Source organism: Lepidochelys olivacea (assembly GCF_965140295.1).
Source record: "Lepidochelys olivacea isolate rLepOli2 genome assembly, chromosome: 8".
Taxonomy (NCBI): Eukaryota; Metazoa; Chordata; order Testudines; family Cheloniidae; genus Lepidochelys; species Lepidochelys olivacea.
Genome location: NC_140418.1, coordinates 4,707,125 through 4,718,204, shown reverse-complemented (window position 1 = coordinate 4,718,204; position 11,080 = coordinate 4,707,125). Strand labels below are relative to the sequence as shown.

The 11,080-nt window shown below is 50.4% G+C and overlaps 1 protein-coding gene across 1 annotated transcript; it reads right to left on the bottom strand.

The window, feature by feature from the left end:
• Positions 1-6,376: 6,376 nt before the first annotated feature.
• HAND1 (heart and neural crest derivatives expressed 1) lies at positions 6,377-10,147 on the bottom strand. Its single transcript, XM_084637399.1, has 2 exons — positions 9,371-10,147; positions 6,377-7,340 (listed from the first exon to the last, which is right to left on the bottom strand). Exons 1-2 carry the CDS (start codon positions 9,860-9,862, stop codon positions 7,239-7,241), a joined length of 594 nt encoding a protein of 197 aa, XP_084493525.1. The 5' UTR covers positions 9,863-10,147; the 3' UTR covers positions 6,377-7,238.
• Positions 10,148-11,080: the final 933 nt, after the last annotated feature.

Here is an 11,080-nt window from a genome sequence, read left to right as displayed (position 1 = left end):
TCGTGTTCATGGGATCTCCTCAAGTGCACGTCCACTGAGCACGTGTGCTGACTCCACGTGGTCGCAGGCTGACCTGTCTTCAGTCCCAGGGCTGCTGCTCACATTACTGTACCGGTCTGGGTTTTTCCCCTGGCTCCAGTGACAAGGTAGGTTCTGTAGTTTCTATAGGACACCAGGGGAAAGTGAAACATGTTTGCTTGTGTCCCCTGTGCAGGCCCAGCCCTCGGAGGGAGCCATGGAATTGGTTCACTCAGAAATGCAAAACATTCCCTGGTAATTTCAGGTTTTGCCTTCATTTACCTTTTTCACTCCTGAGTGTATTTTCTTTTTATGTCAGATTGGTATTTTATTTGGCTCCATGCTGTCTAGGGGCTGTCTGGTTTAACCCTTCCCTTGCTGCTTCTGAGATAAGAATAGGCTCCCTTGAGATCAGATAAACAGGTCCATAAATACCTAGAACAACAACAAGCAGCTTGCAGAAGGAGAGGGGAAGAATGCAAATGAAAAAGAAGACACAATTCATAGACGAGCCAAGCCCCATGAATGCAGAGATGAGTCCCTGGGTGATGCATGAAATGTGCATCTGCTACTCGTCTTCCTTACATACACCTCTAGAGGCATTTGCTGTGCGTAGGACAGTAACGGGCCAGCAGTCATGTGAAACACATGGTGAGACTAACAAGATGCTCTTTTGGCGGCGAGGGCGCCTCTGAGGTTCTCTCTATGTTCCTCGACTGCCCATATTCAAAGGTAGCACTTCACAGTGACTCTCCCTGTGGCTGAAGAGGGCTGGACAGGTCCCTGCTGAAGGCCAGTCAGTCCATTCCGCATGAGAGAGAGTAATGCAAGGCCAGCCTGCACAATGCTGTTTGTACAGGGCCTAGCATGCTGCGGCTCTTGTCTATAATGAGGACCCCATGGCACTTCAGTAATCTGAGTAATAAATAATACTAACGCAGAGTCAGCTCACTCGGGATGAGCTACAGAACTAGTGAGGTCTCCCCCTTGGCTTCCATGTTTCCTCAGCGTTAGGCTGGCCTTGCTCTAACTTCTTATATCATGGATGTAGATGCTGGGGGTGGGGGCGGGAATAATAATAATAATTAATAATATTGGGATTACATTAACAAAGGAAACACTGAGTTTGGAACAAGCTCCTTTATCTCACTCTATTAAAAGTGGACAAATGTAGTTATGGCACAAAACTCAGGAAAGCAATAGTAACAGCTGTTACTTTATTCGTTTTTTAGCTCTAACCCCCCACCTCAGAGAAAAGGTTGCCTTACACCCCTGTATGTCACTGGCCAGCCAGTGGTGTGTTTCAGAAGCCATATGTAAGTATTAGGGCTGTCGATTAATGGCAGTTACCTCACACGATTAACTCAAAACAGTTAATCGCGATTAAAAAAATGAATTGTGATTCATCGCAGTTTTAATTGCACTGTTAAATGATAGAATGCCAATTGAAATGTATTCAATATTTGTGAATGTTTTTCTACATTTTCTGACCTATTGGTTTCAATTACAACACAGAATACAAAGTCTACACTGCTCACTTTATATTATTATTTTTCATTACAAATATTTGCACTGTAAAAATGATAAACAAAAGAAACAGTATTTTTCAGTTCTCCTCATACAAGTCCTGTAGTGCGAGCTCTTTCTCATGAAAATTGATATTATTGTTTAACAGTGCGACTAATCGCGATTAATTTTTTGTAATCACTTGACAGCCCTAGTAAATATACAGCCCACCGCCTGTGGACACGATACCTAGGTGAGAGGTTGCACCTGGTGATTTGCTTCACCACTCATGATCTTGGCCAAGTTTCTACTCAGCTGGAGGGGCATCGTGGGTGGATCACATGGCAGAGGCAAACTGTTTAGATCCCATAGCTGTTCATTTGCAGACTTTTAACTCCTTAGAGCGGTGGGAGGGGGTTTTAGGGAGTTATCTGAGCTCCATTGAAACTCAGTTTCAACCCAAGCTCTTCTCTAATGAAGATGTTTGTTTGGGAATTTCCCAATTTTTTTTTTCTTGAGTCACCAGCATTTTAAATCAAGCTGGTGTCCAAGGTTTGCAGGAGGGAACCCAGCCAGGCAATTTACGAGGCCCACCAAAGTGGGGCTCCCTTCCTAAAACCCCTAGCAGGTCTGTAGCAGGTGTGGAGGGGTTGTGGGGACAGTTATACTGGGAGGAGTGAAGGGGGTGAGGTGTGGCGTAAGGCGGAAGCAGTTATATTTACAGGTGGGGGGCAGGGAGGTAGTTACGCCCAGCAGGTGAGGGGGAAAGGGGGCACAGGGGGTAGTTCTCCCTGGGGCTGAGGTCTGATGGGGGTAGTTATACTCAGGTGGATGTGGGTGAATGGTGTGAGGTTTGGAGGGGAAATGCGGGGGGGGGGGTTTATACTATGGGAGGGGATGAGATTTGGCTTTTATCCTGGTGGAAAACTGAGCATTTCAAGTGTTATATTGAAAATATTTTAAGTGTTTCAACTTTTTCATATGGATGAAAGACTCTGTCCTTCCCTGCAGCCTTTTCTGTACCCTTCGGCAGGTCCCCACATCTCATACCCTCCTGTTTCCCCTGCCACCTCCATGTCCCTTGGCCCCTTCCTCTCTCTGTGCCCCCCACCTGGCACCCTTTTCTCTGCCATGTGATCCCCTCCTCCCTGCCTGGAGGATCAGTACTGGTGTAGCTGGATGCTCCCTGTTATGCTCTAGTTCAACCACAGATTGCTGAGTTTGACGCAGGGATCTCTGGTCTGTGCTACACAGAAGGTCAAATTAGATGGACATCATGATTCCTCCTGGCCTTAAAATCTATGAACCACTTACCCTCTCTCACCACTGAGGAAGTGGAAATGGACCTGATTATTGGATTGTAAATGGCTCTGTTCTGCAGCCATGGGGATAATCCTCCATACGGCATTTTAGTGTACAAGCCCATGGGTTTGCTGTACACTGAGTTTGAAATTGGCCAGCTCCCGGGGACATAACCCAAAGAACTCTCACAACCCACTGTGAGCACCCCAGAGCACAGGTGTAGTTTTAAATCGAAAGCAGGTTGCTTTCAGCTCAGCTCTCAAGAGCAAAAGCGCACCTGGCCTGGTGTTCCTGGTCATGAGCAGCCTTCCAATAACTCGGGTGCGGTCCTGTCTCCCACAGGCCCCTCCACACTGACATTGATTTGGATGGCACTTTGGAATACAAAAGGAATGCAGGATTGGGCCCCAAACCCGTGTGCGCAGCTAGGCCTCAGAAACAGCCCTCCAATCACCACATGTGCGTGCACGTAAAACGAGGGGCGGGAGGGAAGGGGGGGGAATCCGACGTCAGGCTCTTGCTAAGCATCGGTGACTAAAGCAGGGTTTAAGCTTGTGAAAATGGCCTGGGCCAGGGTTTGTATTTCACCCTCTGCGAAGTGCCGGAAGGGGAGAGCTAGTCTCCAGCATTGGAGAGTCCTGGATCATAACAGCATGTAGTGTCTGTGCCGCATGGAAGCAGAGAGGTAACTTCCTTCTTTTCCAGATCCCACAAGGAATCTCACTCCCGTGGTGCCGTGCAGGCTCTGAGGGGAAGCCAGTGAGCTAACAGGACATCTGCAGAGCCAAAAAACCCTGCAGCGGCAGGTCTCAGAGTGACTTGGGCTTGAGCCACTGGGCTAAAAATAGCCGTGCAGGCGTTCAGACTGGGGCTGGAGCTTGGGCTCTGAGACCCAATGAGGCGGGGAGTGTCTGAGCTTGGCTTCAGCTCAAGCCCGAACGTCTGTCCACATGGCTCTTTTTAGCCCCGTAGCGTGAGCCTGAGCCAGCTGACCTGGGCTCTGAGAGTTGCTGCCATGGGGTTTTCTTTGCTGTGTTGTCATCCCCCATAAGACTTCTCACCTGAGCAAGTTAGGCAGGACACTCGGGGTTAACGCCACGGTTTGACTGTCCTCCCCAGTTCAGCACAGCACTTAAGCATGGGCCTGACTTTAAGCACACACCTTAGTTCCATTGAAGTCTATCAGGGGGCCTTAAGCATGTGCCTAAGTGCTGTGCTGGTTGGGGATGGGCCTAAAAGCACATGCAGCAGTGCTTAGCTGAATCAGGACCCAAGCGCGCTCAGGAAACCCCATCACTGTCGGGCCTAATCCTTCAGTTCTTCCCCAGGTCAAACTCCCATGGGCTTCACCAGGAGTCTTGCCTGGGTGAGTATGATAGGGTGGGGCAGGTTGCACGTATCCTTCAGAGAAGTGGCACTCGGGTCCCTTATGCACAAGGAGGCAAAATCAGAGCAGCCCTCAGACTGGCTTCCAGAGCGGAGTGTAAGGCATGCTCTCTCTGGGAGCGATGTAGGATCTCCAGAGAGAGATGAACAATGGCACCCAGGCAGCTCTTTCCTTGCAAGGAGGAGCTCAGCATCTTTCTCTGTCATGTTCCCCATTCCGCATGTTCACTTTTGGGGGGGATGGAAGCGGCCTGGCTAGCTCCCACAAGGGGCAGAGGCCTTTGGATTGGCAGCCCACTAAATAAGCAAATAAATAAAGGGTAAAATGCCCAGGCAAACTGTTTGAGCTTTTGATGCTTTGACAGTCTCAAACTAGGTGCAGGGGCTGATTCGTCTCTTACTGACACTGGTGTAAATCAGGAATAACTGCATGGGAATCAATGAGGTTACGTAGCGTCAAGCTGGTGTAATGAGAGAGGCCTGAGGCCTCTAATTACACAGTAATCTGGGGGTTGTGTGTGGACTGCACAGGGCCCTGATTCAAGGGGAAAGGCCATTTGCCTGCGGGAAGGGACACATAGGACTGCACCCCCATGCTGCTGGGTCTAGGCAGCAGCGTGGGCGCCAGGAGCCGTCTGATCGTGGTGTTTCTCAGTGCTTGTCGTTAGCAGAGGCTTTGTGGAGAGTCCCAGCAGCCTTTGCAGACGGCCGCGCGGCCCTTCGGGTCACACACTGCCGGCGCTCTGTGGTCCCAGCACAGTCGTTATTACAGAGGTGTTTTTCCTCATTAAAATGTGCCCGGCTTTTTGATCTCGCTTCTCTTGGCTTTGCTGAAAGAAGGTTATTTATCCCCCTGCACAAGCGGAGGGGCCAGTGATTTGGTTTTGTCCATGTTTCGTTTGAAATCAGCAAAAAGGTTTCCTTTGACTTGCCACATTAACACTAATGGAGTTTCCACCCCTATAAAACACAGGGGATTAACTCTTCAGACTCTGAAAAGTCCCTTGTTCCCCACAGTAATTATCTGTGTATGCATATGACTATACATACACAGAGAGAGGCTGTTCATACCCACATATCTATACGCTGCACAATAAGTGTGCTGTCTATATGAGTTTTTATGTATATTCAAATCAATATAATATGTGGGACTATACAATAAATATTACTTCTAGATATAGATCTAGTTATATTGGTAATATAATGTCGGTATTTTGTATGAATATTTAGATACCTATATAATAAAAACACACACATAAGTGTAATGAAAACATACATACATATCTTTGGGTGCAATGCTTAGGCCTCTGTTATGCAGGAGGTCAGACTAGATGGTCATAATGGACACTTCTGACCTTAAATCTATGAATCTGCTGTCAATATATATAGTAACGATGTATTTGTAAATGAATATGTACTGTAGATGTGTGGGAGGGACATCCACTATCTAATACACTGTATCCAGATCTATACAGCTACCAGTCTCCTCTCTGTTGATATCTGTATGGATATAGCAAAGATATCAGTATAGGGCTTAGTACAAAAAAGCCACAAACTAAGTGATGCTTCCGGGCACCCCTGTAATATAAAGGGAATAGTGGGCATAGGTGCTGGAACCAGGGGTGCTGGGGGTGTGGAAGTTCCCCTTGGCTTGAAGTGGTTTCCATCCTATACAGGTTCTAGGGTTTGGTTCAATGGCTCTCGGCACCCCCATTGTACAGATCGTTCCAGCAGCCCTGCTAGTAAGGTCCTTGTACATGTTACTATATATGCATATAATAATATAGGTCTGTAGATTTAATTAAATCTAGAGCCCAAAGTATGATCTAGAGGGCTCAGCAGCATGGAGACATGACCCAGAACCGAGCTGTTATATACGCACCCCGAGCGGCCGTCAAATCTATATTACAATCCGAAAGGGGTCACTCGATAAATGCTCATTTCCCTGCTGCTTTTCGTATTTTATAGAAACCCGGTTTTTTTTAAAAGAAACGCCCTGTTTTAGCCATTCCGAGAACGCCTCTGCCCTGGTCAGTTTCACAGCGGCAAAGCCTCTGCGGGTGGGCCGATCTCCCCCAGCCCTGGCGAGCCGGAGCAGGCCTCGGAGGCACCGGGGCCTGGCGGAAAGGGGGAAAGTCCGTTTTCATAAAACTTTTATTTCTTTTTTTCTTTTTTTTTTTAATCCACATAAATAGTTGGCTTGGCGAACCTGTTTTCTCGGCAAGTGGTCATACAAATTTGAGGTAGAAAACCCGGCACCGGAGACTTCCCACATGCGTTAGGTAGTTTAAATACATCAACATATTTCAACAACGTGGGGGCTGTAGTTACAAAAATAAGAACAAGGTGTTTCCCTCAGACTGTTGGGCGGAAGGGCAGGAGCCAACCAAACACTGGTTACAAAATAAATGAACTTGAAAGGTTACCCAAAAAAAAAAAAAAAAGAAAGAAAGAAAAAAGAAAAAAGAGTTCAGGGCTCATTCGATTCCAGCAGCTCTCTCTGGCAATAGGTCCCGATCCTGCCTTACTCACCTCACAGGGCTGCGTCCCGATCTTAGTACCTCTGCATGTCTACCAAGATCAGAATCTGCCCCGTATTGCCCAGGGAGAACAGGATCCTGCCGGCCGGTTTTATTTGTGTTTCTGCTGAGAATCCGTATTGCATCCGTTTAATTTTTATGGAGAAAGAGACCAGGGGACGCCTTCGGCGAGGAGAAAATTAAGGCCACTGGAAAAATAAGGTAGGGAAGCGATTCCAATTCCGGAGCATTTAGAAGAAGCAGAGCGTGTTTCGTTTACACTAGAGTCACCCTGTTTCTCACGAGTTCTTTTCCTCCTGCCCAGTTCTTCACATTCCCCCCTCCTGGATTTCTCCCCATCTCCAACCCTTTTTCCTTCTTCAACATTGCACATGATAAGAGCGATTGGGTTACACTCCCAGTCTGAAGAGTGCTGGGGGCTGGGGTGGGGGAATCTTCTGAATCTGTGTTAAAAATGAGTTCAGTCTTCGATTTGTCTCTCTCCTCTCACTGATTTAATTCCAGAGCCCAGACCTGCTGCGGCCAGCCAGTCCTTCCTTTAAGCTTTTTCTCCCCATGGCCTAAGGAATGAGAGTAGACTTCAGGCGGCTGCAGGAAAACACCAAACCAAAAGGGAAAGGGGGGGGAAAAACACAAAAGGAAACATGGGTAAGTGCTTAACAAAAATAAATATAAATTTAAAAGATGAAGGGGGGGGGAGACCAAATATTTACTAGCAAGGATTTTAATAAGCAAAACAAATCCAACCGCCTGTGTTCTACTGTACACACTGTTTGTATATTTCAGTCTAATGCTGTAAATGAGACCGTATATTGTGTTACTGTTTATAAATGTTAGATATCGAGGCAGGGCCATAAATTCGCCTTTATTTGGCGTGCTTTTCTAAATAGTGAACTCAGCGTTATTGTAAATCCACGCTCCTGTTGGTAAATACAACGGGACTCTAGTAAATTACACATTATTAGCTTTAATTGCCAAGCCGATTCTATTCCTTTGAATGCGAGGAATTAATTCTTGAAAACAAGGAGTCGCGCTTGAAAAATATCAACCTACGGGAAACGGAACGGTGCTGGAGGTTTTGTTTGGTGAGGAAATTATTTCCTCGGGCCACGGTAAAGTACAAACTCCGTTTTAAGAAGCTGGACTATTTTTGGTCTTTTCCTCCAAAATGCGGCCCTTTCCCACCAGCGAGGTACGTCGGGAATAATCATGCCAAAGAGGCGGGGATCTAGTTTAGATGTAGTTTTGTTTTAATCGATCCGCGAATTTTCTTGGGATTCGATTATTGATACAACCCACAGCGGTCCTACAAATGAGAAGTAGAAAACCCGGCACAGAGGTGTTCTCGGGGTTCGGGTGAGCGGCAGATCGGCACCAGGGTCGCCCGTGCTCGCTTTTTTGTTTCAAAATCGGGAATAGATCGCATTTCAGAATTTTAAGCAAACAAGCCCTTGATGTTGGGGTTAAAGAAAACGCGGCGGGTCTTTCTAGGAATTCCCCCAAATCGAGTTTGTAACGGGAGTACCATCCCCGAGGCTGGGATTCGCTGTGTGGACGCGTTTATCTGACTGTGTTTAGAACATGAACCGGGAGTTACATCCTGGCTAGTGTCAGAGCCCCGATCAATGGGCCTGGAACGGGGGCAGAATGTGTCCCTCTATCCCTCTCCCTCGCTAGGTAGGAAATGTTCTTGGGCGAAGCTCGCGTGTCCCCAGCCGGGTTCGGATTCCCACCACCGGCGGGATTTTTGTTTGCAGCGTCCAGAAAAAAAAAGACTCGTAAAAAACAAACAAACCAAACCCCCAACATTGCAGCGAAGGAAGGGCCCCGAGCCTGACTGTCCCGGGAAGCCCATCAGGAAGGCTGGGGCCGGCTCTGCCAAACTTGCCCATCGACTCCACGCTCTCCCCCACTTTCTCAAATAGCCCGAACTAAAGCCGGGCCTGGCGGCTCGGGGGGATTTTCCATTTGCAACGTCTAAAAGCTTCCCGCGAGCCCGCCTCCCCCTTAGGAAAGGTGCGCACGGTTGAAGCCGGATTAAATAGGGACCGTTTAGACAGCAGGGGGAAATCGCCACACGGAGCCCCCCTTCCATGGGCTCTGGTGAAGATAAACCCGGGCTCCGGTCCGCAGAATAAAACCCCAGCGTGTAGATCGCTTCTAGCAGCATCCTCGGTGCCATCTAATATTCCCCGCAACATCTAAATACTGGCGCATCACCAGCAGTCAGGCTGCGGGAACATTTATCCGCTGCCCGCTGTGTGGCCGGGCGTAGATCCGCGGGAAATCACGCTACGTGCCGCATCCCTGTGCCGGGCGAGCTCGCAAAGCGCTGGGCTCCCCCGGCTGGGGCAACCAACAGGCCCGGCCGGCAGGAAGCTCGCTGCCCTCTAACCAACGGGACGGCTCCGGGGAACCAGCCCCCCGTGCAGGGTAGCTAAGGTCCCATGCGGACTAACCCAGCCAAGGCGGCACAAGCCACCCATGCACCGGGGCGTCCCAGGCACTGCCCTGGGCACCTCTCTGGGGCACTGCCCTAGAGAGCTTAAAGCAACAAAGGCTTGCAGGTTTCCTCCCCTGCCGCCCCTCGCCAAGCCCGGCTCCCACCTCGGCCTTACCGGCTCCCTTTTCCGCTTGGTCTCCCGGCTGTCGGTTTTCTTGAGCTCCGCCTTGAAGCCCTCGGTCTCCCCGGCCTGGCTGTCCTTGGCCAGCACCTCCATCAGGTAGGCGATGTAGCTGGTGGCCAGGCGCAGGGTCTTGATCTTGGAGAGCTTGGTGTCGGCCGGCACGTTGGGGATGCACTCCCGCAGCTCGGCGAAGGCGCTGTTGATGCTCTCGGTCCGCCGGCGCTCCTTCTTGGGGCCCACGCCTTTCCGCCGGCCCAGCCGGCCGCTCAGCGCCTCCAGCCGGCTGGGCCCGTGGCCGGGCCCCGGGGCCCCGAACTCGGCGCTGGTGTAGGAGCAGGGCTGCCCGGAGAGGTCGGGGGACACCTCGGCCGGGTTGAGCACCCAGCTCTGGAAGTAGGAGCGCTCCGGGTGGCACCTGGAGGCCGGGCTGAAGAGGAAGGGCTCGTGGAGCAGATGGTGCTGGTAGCTCCCCACCAGGTTCATGGTCTGCCCGAGGCGCTGAGCTGTCCCGCAGAAAGAGCCCGGCTGGAGAGATCTGCCCTGCCCTGGGCTCGCCTAGGCAGCCTGAGCCATCCCTTGCTCCAGCACCCCCTGGGCCGGACGGGGCAGCTTCCTGGCTGCGCTCCCTCGAGCCTGGGCGACTCTCCGCAGCTCAGACGCTCCTCCAGGCCGGGGAAGCCAGCCCTGGAACGGCTCCTTAGCAAATTCTCTGCTGGGACGTCTGTCCTCGGCACCCAGCTCCGCTGGCGGGGAAAAGGGGTGTGTGTGGGGGAGAGGGGGGGTGATTTTTTAACCCTTCTGCAGCCTCCCAGCTCTGCCTTTATATAGGGAAGGGGGCTTTGATGTCAAACTTTCCGCAGAGCCAATGGAAAGGGGAGGGTCCGTTGCAGAAGGGGGAGGAGGGAGACGTGCCCCTGAGCTGTTTGCTTTGCCAGGCTGAGTTTATTTGGGCACCACTTTTATCACACCTTTCTGTTTGCTCCCGCCACTAAACCGGGTTCGGTTTCAAACACGGACTCGGAGCAATAAAAGGCAATCATGGAAATCATACAAAGCCACTGCGCTCCCGGCCCAGCCAGGAGACCCGCTTCCCGGGGGTTGTTTGCTGGCGAGGAAAGAATTGCTGAACTAGAGGGGAAAAGGCAAACCGAGAGCGATGGGTCTGAACGGTTTCATAATTCTAGTCCCCAGTGGGCCAGGTGATAAGAAAGCTTACGCGGTGGGGGCTCTGCCGGAGCGACACCGCCCGGGGTGAGCGCCCTGGTATTCCAGCCCAATCATCCCTCGCGATGTGTTGCAACCGGGGCTGGGGATACGCAGATCTGCCGCGGGATTTTTTTATTTCAAGGACACATATTGTCCAGTGTTTGCGTCGCTTAAGAAAAGCGAAGGGGGCTGCTTAGAAAGCCCCGCGATACACAGGGCAAAGCGGCGTGTAGAGAACTCAAGTGCATGTGTTCACGTGTAAACGCAAAAGCTCTGAACGATCAGAGAAACGAAGTCTACGGGGAAAACCAGGCGCTTCCTCTTTAGAGCTTCTGATGCTTTGAAACATCAGATTTATCGAGCTGACAGTCAGATTTCCTGCTTTGTGGTGTATTTTAATTGAAATCTCAAATATTACCCCCTTTCTGAGCAGGTAACCTAATGGTTTGGATTTTTAATTAGGAGCGCCGAGAAGTGGAGTCTGATCCGCCCCTG